Genomic DNA, 26,788 nt, shown 5'->3' on the forward strand with positions numbered 1-26,788 from the left:
ATTTATGCGGCTATCAACGTCACTTTTCCTTAGTAAGGCTGGTTTTTGCCTTAAACTGTGGGATGAAAAAAAAAGCACAATATTTTATTTTAATTTCTTTGCGCAAAGTCATTCAAAGATTGAACCTAACAAGTTGAATATACATGTGGTGTAGTTGTGACGCTTAACACTATTAGGGGACAAACATCCTGCCTCTCCTATTTAACAAAGATAATTTGAAGGAAAAGTCACTGTAAAAAAAAACTATTTCATCTTTGGAGGGAACTTCTAGAGTTTATCGATGGAATAACGTGACAGAATTACCCGTTACAAAGAAGTTTACAAAGAGTTATATTTAATGTGACTCTTGTGAAGAAATTGACAGCTCTTGCTCGTCTGAGTAACGAAGGATTGTACATCACGCCATAAAATATTAACATTCGTGGATGTTTTGTTCTTATCGCGTTTTGATAAATCATAGCTGAGGCAAAAGTGAGGCTTTAAGAAAAATGGTTCACCATTTTTTTGGACACAAATGACTGTATTTCCAAACATTTTAAACGACTAAACGCGACTGAAAAAGTTTTCATATGGTTATTTTGAAAAAAATAAAGTTTAAGTGATCAACGCTGCGCAGGTGCTCTCAGTGCGGCAGCAAATTCAATGGGAGATGGAACGCAAGTGTACACATTTGAAGAACTTGTATGTTCCTCATCTTTGGCTGGCGAATTTGAACAATACTCATTGCGTCTGTCAGCAGTCATCATTTTCTTTTGCCTGAAAGCATTTCTTGGGAATTCTCTGATCTTCGTTGCACTTCACAAGGTGTCTTCCCTCCATCCGCCGTCCAAACTCTTGTACCGTTGTCTGGCAACAAGTGATCTGTTAGTTGGTCTTGTAAGCCAGCCTCTCACTGCTACTCTTTGGATGTCGGTTGTTTTCGAAGAGTGGAGACTTTGTCGATTCGCATGGGTAGCAGCCTCCATTTCAGGGTATGGATTATCTCTTATGTCTTTGTTGACAATGGCAGCCATGAGCGTGGACAGACTTCTCGCCCTGTTTTTGGGGCTGAGATACAAACAAATTATAACTTTGAAGCGCACATATATCATTGTCCCTACTCTTTGTATTGTAACCTTTGTCGCTACTCTATGCAACGTGTTAGATTCTCGTATAGCGCCTTGGTTTGGTCGAATTGTCATCTCATGTTGCCTATTAATCTCGATTGCTTCATATGCTAAGATTTTCTATGCTCTTCGCCGTCATCACGCTCAGATACAAAGTCATGTTCAACAACAGCCGAGCCAACCAAATGCATTGAACATGGCGCGATACAGAAAGGCAGTGTACAGTGCACTGTGGGTGCAGTTAGTGTTACTTGCTTGTTATGTGCCAGTGATTTTAGTGGGAATTGTGATGGCTCATATAAAAGGAAATTCATCACATTTAGTCGTCGCTCTTGGAATAGCGAGTACCCTGGTTTATTTTAACTCGACTTTAAATCTGTTTCTTTACTGCTGGAAGATTAGTGAAGTAAGAAGAGCAGTTAAGAAGACAATCAGACAAGCGCTTTGCTGTCCACGAGGTTAGATCTTCCATTATACTCTTTTTTAGTTGTTTCAAGCGAGTAAGTAACGTGACGATGCTATTAGATGACGCCACCTGCTGGATATATCATTGAATAGGAAGAAGTAAGAAGCTTAATGAAGTCGCTGTACAAAGCTTTTTAGATATTCTCACCACAGATCAACATGGCTCATTTTGCGCATGATAAAGCAAAATCATGGAATCTACACGTTAACGATATCGTACGAATTTGAGAATGGTATTCATCTTAATTGAGGGAGGCGTTTGACTACAGTCGGCTTGATAGGAAAAAAATTCCTTATCTTATTAACAACCAATGATTTCAATCGCGGCTTCTGTGGATAAACTTTATTTCCAAGTGTACGCACAGCTAAAGGACAGAGAGTCGTATCACTAACGGCAACACTTGGGACAAGTAAGTTTCATGCGACGGCAGTTATTTTGAATACAACAACCTATGATTTGATCGACATAAAAAATGCCGTCCACGCAAAGTAGGGCAAAAAACGGGACCCTAGTTTGATTTTACTTACTCGTTTTACTATCTTAGTGATAAGAAAGTACATGTATAGGATAAAATTGATACCGAAAGGGTAGTGAAGGAGAGACTTTTAAATTCTTCTCTTACGGATGGTGAAATAATTTCAAATTTTTAACCTCACTGCATGAAATAAAGCGCATGACTTTGACACGATATTGCCGTACGAATCGTTCAAAGTAAGTCTTGTTAAAGACAAGAAATCGTAATTTTGAGCGAAAAAGTCCAAAATAAATTGTATGTTTCATCAAAAATTTAAGGCCGGTTATTTACACAAGGTCTAACCCAAACCGTGGTTTTACGCGAGCAGTGAAAAGCAGGTGTTCTTTATAAGAGGGTAGATTAATCATAATAAATGTCCTTCCTTTATTAGATCTCGACCTTCTAGATACTATTCACAAAAATATATACCAAGATAAAAGGTTCAGCTAAATTGAAGATGGCTTAGAACGCAGTTTTGTCAAACAACGACTGAACTTTGTTTAAAGAACTGGGTCTAAGTGTCAATAGATAAAATCCCAGTGAAATATATTAACTTTCGAGATTCTGTGGTCTCCTGTAGTCTTTCCTGAAGCTAGTAAAAATTTTCATTTTTCTGTTTGATGGCAAAATATTTCGTAGAAGTGGAGAAGACTTATATTTATAGCTTTTATTGGTAGATATAGTCGAAATGGTGCCGATGGACTCACTGACTTCTAAGAAGGTCATCGATAACATTGTTTGAACAATGAAAACCCGGAAAGGATTAAAGGCTAAGCTTTTTTGTGTAAATAAAGAGATCATCTAGATCACAGGCGACGAGAAAGGATTGTTATTATTTTGAGGGTGTTTATCATTACCCAACACCAGATTATCGTAACCATTTCACAAAGAAAGCTGCAGAAATAGCAAAGGAGAATTATACAAAGGCATCTCCTGATGACGATCGAACTGAGAAACATGTCACCAAGGTAGAATTAAATATTGATTCGAGATTTCGTTTTTATCAAAAATCCTGACGTGGGAAATATGAATCGAGGATTTCTAACCAAATAACAATTTGCGGTGTATGACATTGTTTAAAACGTTTTACTTTACTAAAACCAACCTGATTATCGCTGTTTCTCGTAAAGTTCTCTTTTAAGGATCAATCGTTTGTGAAAGACAAACTTTGCAAAACTATCAGAAGATCCATGTAAATCATGTAAATGGTTCACCATTTTTTTTTTTTGGACACAAACGACAATATTCCCGAGCGTTTCAAACGTGTAAACGCGATTGAAAAAGTTTTCATATGATGATTCACATGATGATTCATATAATTATTCATATAATGATTCATATAATTATTCACATGATGATTCATATAATTATTCATATAATTATTCATATAATTATTCATATAATTATTCATATGATTATTCATATGATTATTCATATGATTATTCATATGATTATTCATATGATTATTCATATGATTATTCAGTTTCAGTGATCAACGCAGTTTAAGTGATTTCTAGGCTGGGCAGGTGCTCTCAAGACGGAACATTTCATGTTGCAATCACACGTAACCTGAAGGAAAGACCAAAACGACTACAGAAGGATGGCGGAAACAAATCTAGCCAAAGATGAAGCACAGACAAACGCGTTAAAGATCTTCGGTGCTCTCCTTCTTTGGCAGGTGGATAACAACCACAGTCAATCTATTTCTCAGCTGCAGTTTAGATTATCCTCTCCATCACAACATTTCTTGGGAATTCTCTTATCCTTGTTGCCCTTCACAAGGAATCTTCTCTTCACCCGCCGTCCAAACTCTTGTGTCATTGTCTGGCAACAACTGACCTATTGGTTGGTATTTCTAGCCAGCCTATTATGGCCACTTATTTTATGTCCTTGGCTAACGAAAAATGGAGTCTTTGTCGATACGCAAGCGACGCCACCTTCACAACAAGCTACACATTTTGCGGAGTGTCTTTATTGACGATGACGGCGTGGACAGGCTTCTCGCCCTGTTGTTGGGGTTGAGATACAGACAAACTGTAACTTTGAAACGCACATATATCATGGTGGCTGCCTTTTGGGTTTTATCAAGTTTAACTGGTTTGTGCTGTATTTTAAATTACCGTATAGCCTTATGGCTCGGTCATATAAGCATATCACTATTTCTGCTGATCTCAATCACCTCGTACACAAAGATTTTTCGTACTCTCAATCATCATCAGGCTGAAGTACAACATCATGTCCAACAACAGCTGAGCCAACCAAATGCATTGAACATGGTGAAATACAGAAAAGTAGTGTACAGTGCACTATGGGTGCAGTTTGCATTAGTTGTTTTTTATATACCATATTTTATAATAGAAACTTTGATCAGCCAAAGCAACACAGATTCGTTGCACTTAGTCGTCTTCTGGCGGTTGACGATAGGCTTAGTTCAATTTAATTCTACTTTAAATCCGTTTCTTTACTGCTGGTAGATTAGAGAAGTTAGACAAGCTGTGAAGCTGACAATAAGACAAGCTCTTTGCTGTCCGTGGAGCTAGATCCTTCTCGGGTTTCACTCCTATCTATACTTAATTGCTTCATGATGCTTCTGGATACTGAATGTTTGTCGGAACTTTTAATGCAAAGGAATATATGAGAAACTGGAAAAACATCCTGCCTCGCTTATCATGGAAGATAATTTGCAGGAAAATTTTCCCACGAGAGGCAGTGTTTCTATCCTTCATGGTCCTGTAACATAAAACGTGTGTATCTATAAAAGGAACTTTTAGAGTTTATCGACGGAATAACATATCAGTGAGAGAATTACTCGTTACAAAGAAATTGACAAAGAGTTATATTTAATGCAACTGTGGAAGGAAATCGGCTTCTCTTGTGACAGAATTGAGTATTGGAATTGTAAATGATTTAATTTTGGAGGAATGTGGGCTTCAATCTTTAAGCGAAATGTTTCCTATATCATAAATCATTTCTTGAACTGACAAGCTTGTTCGGTCAGGATGTCTGGTTAATAATAATAATGTTGCAAGATGTTGCGTTGAAATGTTGCGGCCGGTCACGCGAAAGGGTTTGAGTGATCGTGACCGGTCAGGTGCCGTTGATAGGAAATATCTGTCGTTACAAATACAGGTAACTAGCGGGCAAAAGAAAACGACCGTATATTCAACTGCATGGCGACAACTAATTATATAGGAGGTGTAACACAAAGGAACACCAGGTTTGGAAAGTGGCTTTTCATCCTTTCTGGCTGATGAGTTGCCGGCATCAAGCAGCCATTTCCTTCTCTGCGGTGTACTTTCTCCTCCCATCACAGCATCTCCTGGCAACTCTCTTGTCCTTGTTATAAACAGTTGTCAACTTGAATTTGTTTTGTCACTAGAAAAATATCCGCATTGCCTGTGAATGTTTGAAAATGTCATTGATAATAACAAACATTGTGTAAGAGGGTGTATGGATTTAAATAAACACTTTCCTTTTCTTAATGAATTCTTTCCAAAACCTATAATTTTCCGAGATTAAACGTGAGACTCCATCTCCGTTCAGCTAAAGGTAAATTTCTACCTAAGAAGACGACATTTACAATAATTGTGAAATACTAATAGTATCAAAGATGTCTGTCTGTACGTTTGACTCTTGAAGCTCATTTGTTCCTATTTTAGTCACGTCTCCTAATGATCTTTTATCGATAGGGAGCTAGTCAAGTGTCCATATCATCTGTATAAAATTATGCATCAAACCATTAAAATGTAAATGAATTCTAATATTAAAAAGAAGCTTAAATCTGACGGGTTCCGGAAAAAAGCAATCAACTCTTTGGCACAACAGACAATTTGTTTACGCACTTTGAATGAGCAAACGCTGATGAGGAAGTCTCTACTTGTTTATTGAAGGAAGTTTCAGTCATCGTCGCTCAGCGTATGCTGCTTAAACGAAATATTTCTCGTCACAAGTTGCCTTAGTACAAGAAAAGGGAAACGGTTACAGAACAATGTCGGCAAAAAAGTTCACTAGCGGTGGAACACAAACGAAAACATTTGAAGAACTGTTATGCTCCCCATCTTTTGGAGGTGGATTACACCAAAGATTCACTTTTTCCTCAGCAGTGCATATTCTCCTCTCCATCACAGTATTCCTTACGAATTCTCTCATCCTCGTTGCCCTTCACAAGGAATCTCCCCTCCACCTGCCGTCCAAACTCTTGTACCGTTCTCTGGCAACGACTGATCTGTTGGTTGGTCTTGTTGCTCAGCCTCTCTATGCTGCCTATTGGATGTCCTCGGTTCAGGAACACTGGAGCCTTTGTCGATACGCATTTGACGCAGCCTACATCACAGGCTATATATTGTTTAAGTGTCTTTGATGACGATGACGGCCATAAGCGTGGACAGACTTCTCGCCCTTTTGTTGGGACTAAGATACAAGCAAATTGTAACTTTGAAGCGCACGTATATTATTGTAACTACCTTTTGGATTTTTAACCTTGTGGCCTCTTTAAGTGGATTTTTTCATCGCCCTATAATCTTTTTATACAGCTTCCTAGTTACATCATTTTGCCTGGTAATATCAGTCGCATCGTACACAAAGATTTTTTGCACTCTCAGAAATCATCAAGCACAAGTACGAGATCAGCAACAGCTGAGCCAAACAAATGCACTGAACATGGCGCGATTCAGAAATGCAGTATACAGTGCACTGTGGGTGCAGTTAGCATTAGTTGTTTGTTATGCACCAATATGTACAGTCGCAATTGTGATCGCTCATACCAAAAAATATTCACTACTCTTAGTCGTCACACGGAAAGTAGCAATTACTTTTGTTTGCTTTAACTCGACGTTAAACCCGTTTCTTTATTGCTGGAAGATTAGCGAAGTGAGACAAGCAGTGAAGCAGACAATTAGAGAAGCCCTTTGCTGAGTTATGTTTCCCTCGAGTTGTTCTTCGGACTTTCAAAGCAGACTCATTACGTCATAATTATTATTAGAGCGCAGTCGTTAAATAAGTTATTGGATAAAAAAATAAGTCGCTCAATGGAATGGTCGCACAGGCTATTGTCGATAGTCCGAGAATAATTTAACGACAGACTAGGTAACCCTAGCTATATGTTTTCAAAAATAAGGTTTCTTGCCGCTATGCTAAAATACTAAGATGTCATAATCGAAGGAAATATATGCAAACATTTTACTTTCATGTTTTCTTCTCTTAGCAATATGAAGGCATCAGATAAAACTTCAAAGAGTAGTTTAGTAGATGTGCTTGAGGCCGATGTTGTATGTCACGAGAAAACTATTTCAACTCATTCTTCATATAATTAAAAGAAAACGCTCGACTTTGATGTTGACGCCACATTGCCAAAAGAGACGGTCCAGTTTAAGTCTTGAATTTGTTTGTTTTGTGATCAGAAAGTTATCCGTAAGACTTATGTGAAGAAGTTTTGTTAATTGTATATTTAACTGAAGGTTACAAAAGTATATGAAATAAAATTGACCATCTCTGTTTGTTACGGAATTTTTTTTACAGATCGATGGATGTGCTGAAGTTATATTGGCAACGGCGAACAACAAGTTTCACATCATTGCAAAGAGGTCACCATAAGTTCAGTTTGTTGCTAGTGTATCTTTAGGATGTCTCTGAGTTTTACGGATTTTATTTCCTCCATTTCTGAGCGATTAACTGCTGTCTCAAAGTTCCTGGAATGTTTTTGTTCTTTTCTTCAGTCGTTTTTATAGCTTTAGTATGAGCTCAGAATTTGCTTCAATACCGTACCATCTAATCATCGCCCTAAAACGACATGGTTGTTTCACCGATTAAAGAAGTGATACAATTGATCTTTTAAGACTTAGGAGTCCCATATCGTATTGTAAAACAAAAAATATAGCCCACGTCTTTGTGTTTGTCAATGGAATTCCCTTTCAGTGCTAATTTGAAATTAAACTGAAACTTTATTTACTGAAATCGACAGCTGGTTGTGACGAACATGTTCTTGTTTAATTATCAAAGTACTTAATTATCATAGAGGATCAGAAAGAAAATTCCCTGGGAAGAACTCTTGTTAAAGGAGGGATTGACGCATCTTCAGCGATTAGGTCTTTCGTCTGATTTTTCTATCAGCTAATCCTCCGTTGGTAAATGAAACGACTAATTTGAAGCCGGAATAAAATATTAAATCTATAGAGTGATTATTTTTCAAAAACGAAATTTTTTCCAACTTAAAACGAGGCGGCGTGTTTGTGGTGGTTAACTAATTTTTCCTAATCTTTGACAGGGTATTTTCAACAGTTGTTTCGTGCGTCACTGTGCGGTCATTAAATATACGATAAACGCAGGAAGTTTGGAGAGCTTGAAAGATAGGCGGAAGTTACTTAGTACGCAACCAAGAGTGATCGTAGGTTCATAAATAATAAATGCTGTTTATGTATGTTTAACAAGGTGTAGTTTCTAACTCGACATCGTCTCGGGAATTATTCAACAATAATATTATTCACTTCATCTTCGGCAAATAATTGTTAGATATTTGTACTGAGTGTTGATAGTTTTTAAGTATGCATTCCTTCATTTTCATTCTTGATCAATAGATTATCATGTTCACTTTAGCACGGTCATATAACTCTGATTATCGGGGGAGAATTGCCAATCGCTCAGGGTAATTACGACATGAAGAATTCAGTCACTGCTGTATACATGAAAGCGTTGGCAGAGAATAATTTGGGCGAACTTTGTTATATAATTTTTGCAGGACAATCTCTTTAAAATTTTTTTCGAAAGGAGGAGAACAAGTAGAGAATGTAAAAGAAACAGCGAAAAATTGTTTAAAAAAGTAATTTCCTGCTTTTCTTCTGTTTTGTTTCTCGTTTTGTCGTTACCCGATGGAACTCTGGGATTAAAAGATACCATATTCATCACACTTAGGCGTTGCATTGGCAATGGAAGTTAGCTTAGTTTACTTTAACTCGACGTTAAACCCGTTTCTCTATTACTGGAAGATTAGTGAAGTGAGACGAGCAATGAAGCAGACAATCAGACAAGCACTTTGCTGTCCAAAACTTTTAAAAAGTATTTTACATGCTACCAAATTTTACTCTGAATGTATCAATTACCAATTGAAGGAAAGATGTACTAGCGCAAGAGAATGTATAATCTCTTATAATCTCTTGACGTAACTTATACCCTTATGAATGTTATAAGAAAGCGAAAGAAATAATGGCTCTATCCACCTGTTTGGTCGATGAGTTGCATCAACCAACAATTTCTTTCTCTGCGGTGTACATTCTCCTCTCCATCACGGCATCTCCTGGAACCTCGCTTCTCCTTGCTTTAAACAGTTGTAAACTTAATTTTGTTTTGTCATCAGAAAAAAATCCATATTGCTTATGAATGTTTTAAAAGGTAATTGATAATGATATAATAAAACAAACATTGTGTCAGTGGGAGCATGTATTTAAATCAACACTTCCTTTTCTTATTGAATTCTTTTCAAAACCTTTAATTTTCCGAGATTAAACGTTATACTCCATCTTCTCCGCTCAGCTAAGGGTGAATTTCTACGTACCTGAGAAGACGGCGTTTAAAATTATTGTGAAATGCTGATAGTATCAAAGATGTCTGTCTGTACGTTTGACTCTTAAAGCTAGTTTGTTCCTATTTTGGTGACTTTTCTTAATGAACTTTCATTAATAGGGAGCTAATCAAGTGTCCACATCATTTGTGTGAAATCAATACTTCAATCATTATCAGCCTCGACAACCTGAAATCATGAAGAGCAAGCTGGCAACTTTGAATGATCGAAGAAAAACTTGGATTCGCGACATCTCCTTATGCATCAAACTATTAAAATGTAAATTAATTCAAATATTAAAAAGAAGCTTGAATCTGAGGGATTGTTTATCACATTTTGATTTAAAAAAACTGATATTACAGATGTCTCTATGTTTTATTCTTATTTCTATTTCATCCGTGAGGCACCCCACGGGTTCCAACGGTCGACCCGCCAAAAAAAAGGATTGTTTTTCGCCTTGTGAAAAAATGATATCACAGCTGTCTCTCTGTTTGCCATTTGCCGCTGTTTCATACAAGAGGCTTGTCACAGGTTCCGGAAAAAAGAAATCAACTTTTTGGCACAACAGACAATTTGCTTACGCACTTTGAATGAGCAGACGCTGATGAGGAAGTCTCTATGTTTTTATTGAAGGAAGTTTCAGTCACCGTTGCACAGCTTGTCCTGTTTAAACGAAATATTTCTCGTTGCCAGTTGGCCCAGTACAAGAAAAAGGAAATGATTACAGAACAATGTTGGCAACAAAGTTCACTGGTGGTGGAACATAGACGAAACATTTGAAATACTGCTATGCACCCCATCTTTTGGAGGTGGATTACATCAAAGATTTACTTTTTTCTCAGCAGTGCACATCCTCCTCTCCATCACAGCACTCCTTACGAATTCTCTCATCCTTGTTGCCCTTCACAGAGAATATTTCCTCCACCTGCCGCCCAAACTCTTGTACCGTTCTCTGGTAATAACTGATCTGTTGATTGGTATTTTTGCCCAGCCTCTCTATACTACTTATTGGATTTCCTTGGTTCAGGAACACTGGCGCCTTTGTCGATACGCATTTGACGTAGCTTACATCATGGGCTCTGCATTGTTTTTAGCGTCTTTGATGACGATGACGGCCATTACCGTGGACACACTTCTCGCCATGTTGTTGGGGCTGAGGTAAAAAAAAATTGTAACTTTGAAGCGCACATATATCATTGTAGCTACCATCTGGATTTTATCTCTTGTCTCTTCGTTATGCACTTTACTTGATGACTGTATAACTTTTTTGCACCGTCTCATAACTATACCACTTTGCTTGGTTATTTCACTCGCATCATATGCAAAGATTTTTCGCACTCTCAAATATCATCAGGTTCAGGCAGAAGATCCTGTTCAACAACAACCGAGGCAACGAGTGACCAAGACAGAATTTCTGCTTACAATATCAATACAAAATTAATTAGATAATTGGTGAGAATCAAGAAAAATGTCAATTTGAGGATAATTAGTTGATCCAATACTATATTCTCTGGACTAACATTATGAGAATTGTATGACTGGTAGTAAGGAGAAATACAAATTTGATCTGGGGGTTAAAGGGGTTAACACACATCGTTTACTGGTTGAGATGCAGTCGCTATTCGGTTGGCGCGATACAGAGAGGCTGTGTATTACTGTGGGTGCAGTTAGCGTTAGTTAGCTGTCCGTAGCGTTACCTCCTCCTCGGTTTGGTTTTGTAAGACTTTCATTATGTCACGATTATTATTAGGGAACGCTCGTCAAAGATATTATTGATTAAGCGGAAGAAATGACAAGGCCAGTAGAATCGTTGTACATCGATCTTTTGTCAATAGTCTTTTCAAAGAGTAAACGTTAGTGAGGGAGTTCTGAAGTAAATGTTGCTGATGAAGGTAGAATTGAAGATCTGTGCGGCGAATTTTGATAATTCCTTAGCATACTTCCATTGATTTTGGACCGCCAAATTTTGAAAATTGCCCCAGTGCATCGCAAAATTACCTGCCGTTTACACGAGAGCTTTCTTTATACAAAAACACCTTTATTATCTCACTAACCAGACGTAGGAAGAAAGGATATATATTATATCATAGGGTCACATAGGCTAACTTTTCCTCCTTATTACTTAGTATTGTCTTCAATAAAGGGAGAATATTTCAATTTAGTAATCGGCCCTTAAATGACATCTTATCTTAATATACTGTTTATTCTGTCATTTAAAAAAGGTATTATTAATCTATGTGTTTGTCAAAGAAATTACCTTTTAGTGCTAATTTTTACTTAAATTTAAATTCACTGATTGAGATTAGAAACTTGTCGCAGCCCACACAAACGCGTTAGTGGTTCGATCAGTTGCAGTCGCTATTCGGAGGAATTAAAATTTCCTGGATAAAACTCCTACTCTGTATTAAAGAATTGAATGAGTTGTTGGTTTTTCTATCAGAAATTTTCCCGTCCGAAAATAAAACAATGGATCTAAAGTTAATATATAAATATATATATAAATCCATTTTCGAAAACGTTGCTATTTGAAAAAATATATTAAATAGTCTCTTTATATATTTTCTTTTCTCATCACAAAGTGTCTCTTTGATGAGCAAAGAAAAGATATATTTGTTTGATATATATATTTTCAGATTTGAAAGGTTTTCAAAAACAGGTATTTACATATATGTATAAAGCCGAAAGAAACGCGGTCTTGTAAATACAAGTGCGAATCTGTCTTGGCAAGCAGGTGTCTTCATAACAACTTTATACCGGTGAACTGCAGTTCAAATATATGACTTTCATATATTCTTAACCATTTATTCATCACTTCACGGGTTTATTTAGAACCAACTTCATGTTGAGGTTCAAGTTGGCTTGTTAGCTCAGTTGGTGGAGCGCTGCACCGGTATCGCAGAGGTCATGGGTTCAAATCCCGTACAGGCCTGAATTTTTTTCAGGCCTTATTTTCACTGCTGCCTAAGTAGTGCACATTACTGCGAGGATCACTTTCATTCATGTCTTTATCCGCAATTCAAATATATGACTCTCATATATTCTTAACCAAAGCGCAATTAGATACGCAGTCACTTTCAAATATTTTTTTTAACAATAGTTGTTTCGTAGCTCCGCCTTAACAAGTTAATGAGCTAAAGTAATATTCCCTGAAGAGGAATGCGCGTAATCTTTGACCAATCGAAGCTCTCCAAAATACGTTTCGCCGCTAATATTGCAGATCTATAATTTTCTCGCTACTGCAAATAAATGTCTCGAGAACAATAGGCATTCTGCGCGATGAAATATTTTTAAACAAGTTTGTAAGTGTGGCCGTAGATTAATTTTGAATAGTTATGTAGTTTACGTAGTACATTCGGTGATTGTCACGAATTCAGTTTTTCTCCTACAACAATTGACATCGCCAGCTTGAGCTTTTGCATCTTTAGCTTTCCGTAGCTGATAATGACTCATGTCTTAACTTCACACGAAAGATATGGACCCTTGACTAGCATCCTATTCTAATGGGATTTGATTCTGGTAAAGAGTAGCTTTTTGCTACACTGTAAAAACACTGAAATAACAGATATTTGCCTTTTATTGTTATTTCATAATAGAGGCACCCAAAGGTTCCCGGGAGAAAATTTTTTTTTTTGACCCGATATAAAATTTCCTTATGCATTTTAAATGAGTAAGTCTTAATGCGATTGTCAGTTACGAAGTTAAGCTTTAGTAATCCTTGCTACCATTTTTCGTTGCAAGAACAGAAACCTACAAGAAAGAGCAAACGCCGAAGACAGAGTTATGTCGACAACAAATTTCAGTAGCGGCGGAAGTCACACGAAATCATTTCAAGAACTGCTATGCTCTCCCTCTTTGCTAGGTGGGCATCAACAACTAGTAATTTGCTTCTTAGCGGTTGACATTCTCATCTCCATCACAGCATTTGCAGGAAATTCTCTTATCCTTGTAGCCCTTCACAAGGAATCTTGCCTGCATCCGCCGTCCAAACTTCTATATCGTTGTCTGGCAACCACTGATTTGTTGGTTGGTCTTGTTACTCAGCCTCTCATTGCTCTATGGTGGATGTCCGTGGTTCAAGAACACTGGAGCCTTTGTCGATACGCATATGACGCAGCCCACATCACAGGCCGTGTATTGTTTTTAGTGTCTTTGATGACGATGACGGCCATAAGCGTGGACAGACTTCTCGCCCTGATGTTGGGACTGAGATACAAGCAAATTGTAACTTTGAAGCGCACGTATATTATTGTAATTACCTTTTGGGTTTTTAACCTTGTCGCTTCTGTATGTGGAATTTTTTTTCCCCGTATAATCTTTTGGTACAGAAGGCTAGTTACATCATTTTGCCTGGTAATATCCTTCGCATCGTACACAAAGATTTTTTGCACTCTCAGATATCATCAAGCACAAGTAGGAGATCAACAACAGCCGAGCCGAACAAATGCACTGAACATGGCGCGATTCAGAAAGGCAGTATACAGTGCACTATGGGTGCAGTTAGCATTAGTGGTTTGTTATGTACCAATATTTACAGTGGGAATTGTGATCGCTCTTACTAAAAAATATTCATTACTCTTAGTCGTCGCACGGAAAGTAGCAATTATTTTACTTTGCTATAACTCGACGTTAAACCCTTTTCTTTATTGCTGGAAGATTAGTGAAGTGAGACAAGCAGTGAAGCGGACACTGAAAGAAGCTCTTTGCTGAAATAGGTCGTTCTTGAATTGTTCTTCACACTTTTAGAGCAGACTTATTAAGGCACGATTATATTTGGAGAGCAGTCGTTAGATAAGTTATTGGATAAAAACAAATAAGTGGCTCAATAGAATAGTTGCGCAAGCTGTTGTTTATAGTCTTTATATCTCTGAGAACCCTATGCTTATATACAAGATGTCATAATCTGAGAAAATATATGTAAACATTTTAATTTCATGTTGTCTCCTCCTAGTAATATGAAGACATCAGATAAGACTTCAAAGAGTAGTTTAAGAGATGTGTTTAAAGCCGATGTTGTGTGTTACGATAAAACTATTTCAACTAGTTTTCCTATAATTAAAAGAAAGCGCTTGACGTTGATGTTGGCGCCATATTGCCAAAAGAGACGGTCCAGTTCTAGTCTTGAATTTGTTTTGTCATCAAAAAAATATCCCTAAAACTTATGTGAAGAAGATTTCCGTACTTTTGTATTTAACTGAAGGTTATGAAAGTATGCGAAATAAAATTGACCATCCCTGTTTGATACAGAATTTTTTTACAGATCGATGTTCTGAAATTATATTGGCCACGGCGAAAAACGAGTTTCGCATCGTTTGTATCGAGGTCACCATATGTCCAGTTTGTCGCTGGTGTATCTTTAGGTCGTCTCTGAGTTTTACGGATTTTATTCCCTCCATTTCCGGGCGATTACCTTCTGTCCCTAAGTTTCACAAATGTTTTTTATTGAGTCGTTTCAAAGCTTTTGTATGAGCTCAGACTGCTTCAATATCATACCATCTAATTACCGCCCTAAAAAACGACGTGTTTATTTCATCCATTAAAGAAGTGATAAAATAGATCTTTTAACACTTAGTAGTCACATATCGTATTGTAAAACAAAAAATATAGCCCACGGCTTTGTGTTTGTCAAGGGAATTCCCTTTCAGTGCTAATTTGAAATTAAACTGAAACATTATCCACTAAAATCAACAGCTGGTTGTGACGAACATGTTCTTGTCTAATTGTCAAGGTAATGAATTATCTTAGAGGATCAGATAGAAAATTCCCTAAGAAATAACTTTTTTTTAAAGGAGGGATTGACGCATCTTTTAGCGATTAAATCTTTCGTCTGGTTTTTCTGCCAGCTAATCCTCCATTGGTAAATGAAATGACTGATTTGAAGCCGGTATAAAATGTTGAATCTATAGAAGGTAATTATTTTGCAAAAACGACATTTTCGTGTCTGTGGTGGTTAACTAATTTCTCCTAATCTTTAACAGGATATTTTTAACAATTGCTTCGTGCGTCAGTGAGCGGTCATTAATATACGATGCACGCAGGATGTTTGGAGAGCTTGAAAGACGCAACCAAGAGTGATCTCAGGTTCATAAATAATAAATGCTGTTAATGTAGGTTAAACAAGGTGTAGTTTTTAACTCGACTTCGTCTCGGGAATTATTGAATAATATTCACTTCATATTCGGCAAAAAATTGTTCGATATTTTTATCAAGTGTTGATAGTTTATAAGTATCCATTCCTTCATTTTCCTTCACGGTCAATAGATTATCATTTTCACTTGAGCATAGCCATATAACTCTAGTTACCGAAGGAGAATGACCAGTCGCTCAGGGGAATTACGACATGAAGAATTCAGTCACTTCTGTATACATGAAACCTTGCTAGATACCAGAATATTTTTATTCTCTTCACTCGGACAAGGTATTGGCAAAGAAAACTTTAGGTGAACTTTGTCTCATAATTTTTCCAGAACAATCACTTAAAAGTGTTTGGCGGAAGAAGGAGAACAATTAAAGGGTGTAAAAGAAACGGAAAAATTGTTTGAACACGAAATTTCTTGCTTTTCTTTTGTTTCGTCTCAAATTTTCTCGGAGACGAAACGGAGGTAAAAGCGTCACAAAACGTTATTAATTACACGGTTACATTCAAATGTCCTAAATAAAGTTTGCATCCGTAGCCATGCATTAATTTTGAATTGTTACACGCATTCAAATTACTGGACTGTTTGTCATGGATTTGACAACCTTAGTTTAACCCTTCTTTATTTTCAGCTTGCTGAGACTGAGAATGATTCAAGGCGAAGTAACTCGTACTGAAGCCTTAATAGTGAGTGCCTTCTCGCAGGCTAACAATCCCGCTAAATTAAGCGAGATTGTTTGTTGCAACATAAAAAAAATAATCTTAAAGATGTCTTTAAATAGTTGCCTCATATTCTCATTTCATACGTGATGTAGATGACAAGTTAGACACAAAAAAGGCTTTTTTGACACAGCAGACGATCATCTGACGTATTTTAAACGAGTAAAAATTAGTGAGGAAGTTTTTAGATGATTGCTATGTAGGAACTAAGGTTTTAGTGATCGTCATTGTACAATTACTGTCCTAACGAACTATTTTTCTTGCAATCATGACAAAAAACAGGAAACGAAAACAGAATATAGTGGACTAAGCTTTTTGGAATTCTTAATCTATCAGCATACAGGGAATATCTCTTCCATAAATCATCATCCCAAAATAAATGACAGTTTTTCTAAATAAGCTGCTTATTCTGTCTCTCAAAAACTGACAAAAGAGAGTTTCCTCACTATATCGTCAAACAAAGATGGAGCCGATGTTTTTGTGTTTGCTAAGGAACTGCCATGCCCCTTTGGTAGGTGGGCGTCAACAAGAACCAATTCCTTTCTCAGCAGTCCACGTTCTCCTCTCCGTCACAGCGTTTTTTGGTAATTCTCTCATCCTTGTTGCCCTTCACAAGTAATCTTCCCCTCACCCCGAATTTTTCATGCTTCTTAGCGGTTGACATTTTCCTCTCCATCACAGCGTTGGCAGGAAATTTTCTTATCTTTGTTGCCCTTCACAAGGAATCTTCCCTTCACCCCCCTTCCAAACTCTTGCATCGATGTTTGGCAACAACTGATCTGTTCAATGCTTTCTTGATTAACAAAAAAAATCACTCCTACTCTGTATTAAAGAATTGGATGAGTTGTTGGTTTGTCTATCAGCAATTTTCCCGTCCAAAAAGAAAACAATAAATATATATCCCATTTTAAAAAATGTTGCTATTTGAAAATAAAATATTAAATACTCTATATATATACAGATATTTTCTTTTCTCATCACAAAGTGTCTCTTTGTGATGAGAAAAGAAAAAATATATTTATTTGATATATATTTCCAAATTTGAAAGGTTTTTAAAAACGGGTATTTAAATATATGTATATCGTCGAAAGAAACGTAATTATGTAAACAAGGCCTAATACAAGTCCGAATATGTCGTGGCAAGCAGGTGTCTTCTAAACAACTTATTCGTTCCTCAGTGTGCGATACAAAGCACGAGGCAATTTGAAAGAGTTTGAAATATGTGTCAGAGTTGGTAAAGACGAAGCCTCTCCTAAAACAATTGTAAATTTTTTATCGACTGTTGATAAGCTTTGACCACCCAAACATTCATTTTCCATCTCGATCAATAAATCATTCTGTTTACCTCATTATTGAAAACAAATTCTCATCACCGAAGGAAAGTCGTTAATTGCTCAAGAGAATCACAGGAACAAAAATATGGATAACTTTTCTTTTACAGTTGCAGGAAATAGTTTGCTGGTGTGATAACTTGATCCTGTTACTATTTAGTTTTTGGCTCTAGTTGGATACTAAACAGAGAGGAAAAAAGCTACTAAGCGCAGTTAGGTACATAGTTAATTTAAAATATTTTGAAACAAGGCTACACGTGTGGCAGCACGTTAATTTCGAATAATTATAGTTCGTTCGGTGATTGTCACGAATTCAATTCTTCTCATAGAACAATTGACATCACCAGCTTGAGCTTTTTTACATTTTTAGCTTTCCGTAGCTGATAATGATTCAAGTCTTAACCTAACGCGAAAGATGTGGACCCTTGATTAGCATCCTAATATAATGGAATTTCATTCTGGTAAAGAGCGGTTCTTTGCCGCACTGTAAAAACACCGAAATAACAGATGTTTCTACATTTGCCTTTAATTGCTATTACATAATTGACGCACACAAAGGTTCCCGGGAAAAAATATATTTTTTGACCCAATAGAAAATCTTTGATGCATTTTAAATCAGTAAGTCTTTATGCGATTGTTAATTTAGGAAGTTAGGCTTCAGTAATCCTTGCTGCCATTTTTCGTTGCAAGAACAAAAACATACAAGAATGGGGGAACGCCGAAGAAAATAATGTCGACAACAAATTTCAGTAGCGGTAGAAGTCGCACGAAATCATTTAAAGAACTGCTATGCTCTCCCTCTTTGATGAGTGGCCTTCAACAACAACTATCAATTTGCTTCTTAGCGGTTGACATTCTCCTCTGCATCGCAGCATTTGCTGGAAATTCTCTTATCCTTGTTTCCCTTCACAAGGAATCTTCCCTGCATCCGCCGTCCAAACTCCTGTATCGTTGTCTGGCAACAACTGATCTGTTGGTTGGTCTTGTTAACCACCCTCTCCGTGCTCTATATTGGATATCCGTGTTTCAAGAACACTGGAGCCTTTGTGGATACGTAAGGGAGGCAGCCTACATTACAGCCTATGTATTGTTTTTAGTGTCTTTGATGACCATAACGGCCATAAGCGTGGACAGACTTCTCGCCCTGTTGTTGGGACTGAGATACAAGCAAATTGTAACTTTGAAGCGCACGTATATTATTGTAACTACCTTTTGGGTTTTTAAACTTGTTGCCTCTTTAGGTAATTTTTTTCATCACCGTATAATCTTTTTGTACATCTACCTAGTTATATCATTTTGCCTGGTAATATCAGTCGCATCGTACACAAAGATTTTTTGCACTCTCAGATATCACCAAGCACAAGTACGCATGCAAACATTTTACGTTCATGTTTTCTCCTCTTAGCAATATGATGGCATTAGATAAAACTTCAAAGAGTAGTTTAAGAGATGTGTTTCATGTTGTGTGTTACGATAAAACTATTTCAACTAGTTTTCCAATAATTAAAAGAAAGCGCTTGACGTTGATGTTGCTTCAATACTTTACCATCTAATTATCGGCCTAAAAACGACATGTTTATTTCACCCATTAAAGAAGTGATAAAATAGATCTTTTAAGACTTAGGAGTCTCATATCGTAATGTAAAACAAAAAATATAGCCCATGTATTTGTGTTTGTCAAGGGAATTCTTTTTCAATGCTAATTTGAAATTAAACTGTTATCTAATAAAATCAACAGCTGGTTGCGACAAACATGTTTTTGTTTGATTAGTTTTAAAACTGCCGTCGCTGTACTGAAAAGAAAATTCCCTGGGAAAGAACTCTTTCTAAAGGAAGGATTGACGCATCTCTTAGCGATTAATTAAGTCATTCATCTAGTTTTTTCTGTCAGCTAATATATTGAAGCCGGAATAAAATGTTGAATCTATAAAGAGTAATTATTCTGCAAAAACAAAATTTGCTTTGACTCCAAACTTAAACGAGGCGGCGTGTCTGTGGTGGTTAACTAATTTCTCCTAATCTTTAACAGAGTATTTTTAACGATTGTTTTGTGCGTCTGTGCGCGGTTATTAATATACGATGCACGCAGGAAGTTTGGGGAGCTTGAAAGATACGCTGGAGTTGCTTAACACGCAACCAAGAATGATTGTAGGTTCATAAATAATAAATGCTGTTAATGTAGGTTTGACAAGGTATAGTTTTTGACAAGACTTCGTCTCGGGAATTATTCAACAATATTTACTTCATTTTCGGCAAATAATTCTTAAATATTTTTATCGATTGTTGATAGTTTTTAAGTATCCATTCCTTCATTTTCCTTCTCGATCATTAGATTATCATGTTCATGATAATATTGAGTGCCTTCTCGCAAGCTAAATAAAGCGGGATTGTTTGTTGCAACATGAAATAATAATTTTAAAGATGTCTTTGAATAGTTGCCTCTTATTCCTATTTCATACGTGATGTACATGACAAGTTAGGCGCAAAAAAAGGCTTTTTTGACACAGCGAACAATTTTCTGACGTATTTCAAACGTGTAAACAGTAGTGAGGAGGTTTTTATTTGAAATGTTATGTAGGAAATAGAGTTTCAGGAATCGTTCTTGTGCAATTGGCGTTAACTAAAATGAAATATTTCTCTGGTTTCTATCATAGATTAACTCATGACAAGAATATTGTCAACTTTTGAAATAGTTGATATATCCAGTTTAATGCTGGTCTATGTTTAAGTTGTCTTCAAGTTTTATTGATCCTATGTCTACCAACTCCGAGTGATTAACTTTTCCTAACTTTCTCTCCTTTTTTCCTTGAACTCATTTCCCGAAGCTTTTTCGGAATTCAGAATCTATCACAATGCAGGGATAATGATTGCACTAATTACCGGCCCAAAAGAATGACTGTATATTTAAATATACCGCTTAAACCGCTTATGCTGTCATTCAAAAACTGACAAAAGAGAGTTTCCTTATCATATCGTCAAACAGAAATATTACTGACCCATGTCTGTGTGCTTGCCAAAGGAATTAACTTTAAAAGAAGAAAAATTGTAGATCGAAAATGACAAATGTTAAGTTGGAACAAAAATTAGCATCAAACGAAAAGAAATGATTATTTTGGTACTTGATGGAACCCTGGGATTAAAGCGATACCGAGCGCGTAGTGCCATCATGGCTGGTGCAAAACAATGGTTTCTCCGCCTCCTTTATTTTCAGTTAACGCCTATTTTTCTTATCTTGTTGACCAAAGGGATGAAGACAGGAAATTACATCATAGGGAGAAATAGGCAAAATAAGCAAAACAGTTTTTGTTAAAAAAAATACCATTATAACTTTCCTGATTGAGATTAAAAACTTGTCATAGCCCATAGTCATATCAGCCGCAGTCGCTATTCGGAGAAATTGAAGATTCCCTGAATAAAACTCCTACTCTGAATTAAAGAATTGGACGAGTTGTCGGTTTGTCTATCAACAATTTTCCCGTCCAAAAATAACAAGAATGGATCAAAAGTTAATATATAAATATACATATAAACCCATTTTCGAAAAGAGTGCTATTTGAAAAAATATTTGAAATAGTCTGTGTATATACGTATTTTCTTTTCTCATCAAAAAGTGTCTCTTTTGATGAGAAAAGAAAAGATATATTTATTTGATATATTTTCAGATTTGAGAGGTTTTCAAAAACAGGTATTTACATATATGTATAAAGCGGAAAGAAACGCAATCGTTTAAACGAGGCTTAACAGAAGTCCGAATCTGTCGTCGCAAGCAGGTGTCTCTTTAACGCCTTATTCGTTCTTCCCTGTGCGATATAAAGCACGTGACAATTTTAGAGAGTTTGAAATAAGTGTCAGAGTTAATAAAGGCTAAGTTTCTCCTAGGACGATCGTAACTTTTTGGACGACTGTTGATAAACTTTGACGACCCGACGAGTAGTGAAGGAGAGACATTCAAGTTCTTCACCAACGACTGGTGAAATAATTTCAATTTTTTAACCTCACTGCATGAATAAAGCGCTTGACTTTGACTCAAAATTGCCGTGCGAACCGTTCAAAGTAAGGCCTCCTAAAGACATTGAATTATATTTTTTTTCAAGAAAGTTCAGAATGCTTATCAATGTGTGAAGATGCTTCTATAAATTGTAAATAGTAAGTAAGCGAATGAGAAAGACTAACATTACAGGCTCTTACTGAGAGAATCCTTTTAGAGATTGTCCTTTCTTGCTTAAAATTTATAATTAATTACCAATGATGACCAAATAATCAAAAAATTACAATGTCCTGAGAGAGTTCTCTTAAAGATTGTCGTTTGTTTCTTAAAATTTATTATTGATTACCAATTAGTCATACAAATTACAATTTACGAAAAAAATGCAAAAGTTTACATTTGAAGACTTACAACTTTGAATGTGATTGGTTGATTTAAACTGCAACTTTGAAAGTGATTGGTTGATTTAAACTACAACTTTGAATGTGATTAGCTTACTGAACTGTCCGATAAGAACTTGGCAAGTGAATTCGTGGAAATTAGGAGTTTTTTAAATCAATCACAATTCAGGGAATTGTAATTTTTATTATAACATTTGGTTAAAAATGTCTGAGTGATAACGGAATGATGGAGGTGGTGGTCACAAAACCAACGATGGCCTCGACTTTGTAATATGATGGTGAATAATGTGGAAAAAAAGATACGTGAATGTTTTTGCTTTTTTGACTGTCAGTTATACTTTGTGGAGATCCACGCTTAAAATGAATTCGAGTATTGTTGGTTCTCATATATAATTTTTAATTAATAGTTAACTCAAGAAGGAAATTTACTGTAAATTCTGAAAAGTATTGCAGCAGAATAAATGGAATGTTACATCAAAATTTTAAGGGCTGGTTATTTACACGAGATCTAACCCAAACCGCGCTTTTACGTAAGCAGTGAACCTTAGGTGTTCTCTATGAGAGGGTTGATTTAATAAAATAAATGTCTTTCCTTTATTAGCTTTTGGCCCTCTTGATATACTTTCACAAAAATATATGTTTGGATAAAAGTTTAAGCTAAATTGAAGATGGCTTAGAGCGCAGTTTTGTCAAACAAAGACTAAACTTTGTTTAAAGAACTGGCCCTAAGTGTCAAGAGATAAAAGCCCAGTGAAATATCAGCTTTCAAAATATTGTAGTCTAAGATAATTCACAAGTTTTTCCGAGGCTAGTGAAAATTTCAAACTCTTCATTCCTGAAGAAATCTCTTCGATATTGACTAGCCATTTTTTTGTTTGATGGCAAAATATTTCGTAGAAGTGGAGAGGACTTATATTTATAGCATTTATTTGAAGATATAGTCGAAATGGTGCCGGTGGACTCATTAACTTGTAAGAAGCTTATTGATAGTGATTAGTGCTAATTGGTACTTAAATTAACTGATTGAGATAAAAAACTTGTCGCAGCCCACCCAATCCGGCGCTGTTGCCGCAAGAGTAAATTCTGATGAGAATGTTTGAAAACAAAGGAAGAAGGTTCGGGTGGTTTCACCTGTGAAATGAATGACAGCTTGTGTAATTAAATAATTTTATTTTATCTCAAGCATTGCCAGTTTGTCATGGGAAGAAAAAATTATAAGATTGTTATTGTTGTCATGAGCTTTTAAACTCAGTGAACGACAGTACTCATTTATGCAGCTATCAACGTCACTTCTCCCTAGTAAGGCTGGTTTTGCCTTAAACTGCGGGATGAAAAAAAAAAGCCCAATATTTCATTTTTAATTTTACCTCTTAGCGCAAAGTCATTCAAAGATTGAACTTAACAAGTTGAATATATATGTGGTGTAGTTGTGACGCACAACACTGTTATGCGACAAACATCCTGCCTCTTCTATTTAACAAAGATAATTTGAAGGGAAAGTTGCAATAAAAAAAAATAAAAAAAAACTCTTTCATCTTTGGAGGGAACTTCTAGAGTTTATAAATTGAATAACATGACAGAATTACCCGTTAAAAATAAATTTACAAAGAGTTATATTTAATGTGACTCCTGTGAAGAAATTTGCAACTCTAACTTGTTCGTGTGAGTGACGAAGGATTGTCCATCGCGCTATAGAATATTGACATTCGGGGATGTTTTGTTATCATCTTGTTTTGATGAATCATAGCTGAGGCAAAAGTAAGACTTTAAGAAAAATGGTTCACCTTTTTTTTGGACACAATTGACAGTATTTCCGAGTATTTCAAACGTGTAAACGCTACTGAAAAAGTTTTCATATGACTATTCTGAAAAAATAAAGTTTAAGTGATCAACGCTGGGCAGGTGCTCTCAAGACGAAATATTTCCTGTTGCGATCATACGTATTCTGAGGGGAAAAAACCAAACGACTGCAGAATGATGGCGGAAACAAATCTAACCGAGGATGGAGCACAGACAAAGGCAGTTGTTGGCTTCTCTTGTGACAAGAAGAATTGAGTATTCGCATTGTAAATGAGTGTACGTTACTGAAAAACCTTTTTATGTAAATGTCATTAAGGTGGTGAGGTTCACGTGATCATGGCCTGGCAGGTGCTGTAAACACAAAAAGATCTCTCGTTTCATAACAGAGGCACCCAAAGGTTCTTGGGAAAAATAATTTTTTGACCTAACAGAAAATTTTTGTGCGACTGTCAGTTAGGACGCAAGGGAAACGCCGAAGACAGGATTATGTCCACAACAAATTTCAGTAGCGGTAAAAGTCACACGAAATCATTTGAAGAACTGCTATGCTCTCCCTCTTTGGTGGGTGGGCTTCAACAACAACTATCAATTTGCTTCGTAGCGGTTGACATTCTTCTCTCTATTACGGCATTTGCCGGGAATTCTCTCATCCTCGTTGCCCTTTACAAAGAATCTTCCCTACATCCGCCGTCCAAACTCCTGTATCGTTGTCTGGCAACCACTGATCTGTTGGTTGGTCTTGTTGCCCAGCCTCCCAATGCCCTATATTGGATGTCCGTGGTTCAAGAACACTGGAGCCTTTGTCAATATGCATTTGATGCAGCCAACATCACAGCCTATGTATTGCTTTTAGTGTCTCTGATGACGATGACGGCCATAAGCGTGGACAGACTTCTCGCCCTGATGTTGGGACTGACATACAAACAAATCGTAACTTTGAAGCGCACGTATATTATTGTAACTACCTTTTGGGTTTTTAACATTGTCGCCTCTTTATGTGGAATTTTTTATCCCAGTATAATCTATTTGTACGGCTCCCTAGTTTCACCATTTTGCCTGGTAATATCCTTCGCATCGTACACAAAGATTTTTTGCACCCTCAGATATCATCAAGCACAAGTAGGAGACCAACAACGGACGAGCCAAACAAATGCACTGAACATGGCACGATTCAGAAAGGCAGTATACACTGCACTGTGGGTGCAGTTACTATTAGTTGTTTGTTATGCGCCAATGTACACAGTGCAAATTGTGATCACTCGCACTAACAAATACTCATTATTCTTAGTCGTCGTACGGAAAGTAGCAGTTATTTTACTTTACTTTAATTCGACTTTAAACCCGTTCCTATACTGCTGGAAGATTAGTGAAGTGAGACAAGCAGTGAAGCGGACACTGAAAGAAGCTCTTTGCTAAAATAGGTCTTTCTTGAGTTGTTCTTCAAACTTTCAAAGCAGGCTTATGAAGTCACGATTATTATTAGAGAGCAGTCGTTAAATAAGTTATTGGATAAAACTAAATAAGTGGCTCAATGAAATAGTTGCGCAAGCTGTTATCGATAGTCCTTATACCTCCGTGAATAATTTAACGACGGACTAAGTAGCCTCAGCTACGTGTTTTCAAAAATAAGGTTTCTTGTCGCTATGCTAAAAGACATGATGTCATAGCGCAAGAAAATATATGCAAACATTTTACTGTCGAGTTTTCTACTCTTAGCAATAAGAAGACATCAGATAAAACTTCAAAGACTAGTTTGAGAGATGTGTTTGAGGCCGATGTGGTGTGTTACGATAAAGCTATTTCAAATAGTTTTCCTATGATTAAAAGAAAGCGCTTGACGATGATGTTGACGCCATATTTCCAAAAGAGACGGTCCAGCTTCAGTCTTGAATTTGTTTTGTTATCAGAAAAATATCCGTAAAGCTCATGAGAAGAAGTCTGAGTAAATGGAATAAAATTGACCATCTCTGTTTGTTACAGAATTTTTTTACCAATCGATCGATGTTCTGAAATTATATTGGCAACAGCGAAAAACAAGTTTCGTATCATTTGTATAGAGGTCACCTTATGTCCAGTTTGTCGCTTATGTATCTTTAGGTTGTCTCTGAGTTTTAAGGATTTTATTTCCTCCATTTCTGAGCGATTAACTGCTGTCCCTAAGTTCTACAATTTTTTTTTTTTTTTTATATTGAGTCGTTTTCGCTCAGACTTTGCTTCGATATCATATCATCTAATTATCGCCTAAAAACGACATGTTTATTTCACCCATTAAAGAAGTGACAAAATGGATCTTTTAAGACTTAGGAGGCCCATATCGTATTGTAAAACAAAAAAAACATAGCCCATGTATTTGTGTTTGTCAAGGGAATTCACTTTCAGTGCTAATTTGAAATTAAACTGAAATGTTATTTACTGAAATCAACAGCTGGTTGCGACGAACATGTTCTTGTTTAATTATCAAGGTACTGAATTATCATAGAGGATCAGGAAGAAAATTCCCTGGGAAAGAACTCTTGTTAAGGGAGGGATTGACGCATTTTCAGCGATTAAGATTAAGCTGATTTTTCTGTCAGCTAATCCTCCGTTGGTAAAGGAAATGAATAATTTGAAGCCGGAATAAAATATTAAATCTATCGAGAGAAATCATTTTGCAAAAACGAAAATTTTTCCAACTTAAAACGAGGCGGTGTGTTTGTGGTGGTTAACTAACTTTTCCTAATCTTTGACAGGTTATTTTTAACAGTTGTTTCGTGTGTCACTGTGCGGCCATTAAATATACG

General features: G+C 36.4%; 4 protein-coding genes and 2 pseudogenes across 4 annotated transcripts in view; all 6 read left to right on the forward strand.

Annotated features, from left to right (window-relative positions):
- LOC113684431 (uncharacterized) overlaps positions 1 to 26,788 on the forward strand; it is a 177,738-nt gene that overhangs the window by 46,820 nt on the left and 104,130 nt on the right. The window lies entirely within an intron of this gene.
- Positions 628 to 1,891, forward strand: LOC113670248 (melanocyte-stimulating hormone receptor). The gene has a single exon (XM_027186353.2). The coding sequence runs from the start codon at positions 643 to 645 to the stop codon at positions 1,567 to 1,569; it is 927 nt and encodes a 308-aa protein (XP_027042154.2). The 5' UTR covers positions 628 to 642; the 3' UTR covers positions 1,570 to 1,891.
- Positions 3,687 to 4,626, forward strand: LOC149038205 (melanocyte-stimulating hormone receptor-like; annotated as a pseudogene).
- On the forward strand, positions 6,075 to 7,000 carry LOC149038206 (melanocortin receptor 4-like; annotated as a pseudogene).
- On the forward strand, positions 13,419 to 14,345 carry LOC149038207 (melanocyte-stimulating hormone receptor-like). The gene has a single exon (XM_089187994.1). It carries the CDS (start codon positions 13,419 to 13,421, stop codon positions 14,343 to 14,345), a length of 927 nt encoding a protein of 308 aa, XP_089044120.1.
- Positions 24,466 to 25,987, forward strand: LOC149038208 (melanocortin receptor 5-like). Its single transcript, XM_089187211.1, has one exon. It carries the CDS (start codon positions 24,495 to 24,497, stop codon positions 25,422 to 25,424), a length of 930 nt encoding a protein of 309 aa, XP_089043337.1. The 5' UTR covers positions 24,466 to 24,494; the 3' UTR covers positions 25,425 to 25,987.

Source organism: Pocillopora damicornis, chromosome 11 (genome assembly GCF_964200805.1).
Source record: "Pocillopora damicornis chromosome 11, jaPocDami1.2, whole genome shotgun sequence".
Lineage (NCBI taxonomy): Eukaryota > Metazoa > Cnidaria > Anthozoa > Scleractinia > Pocilloporidae > Pocillopora > Pocillopora damicornis.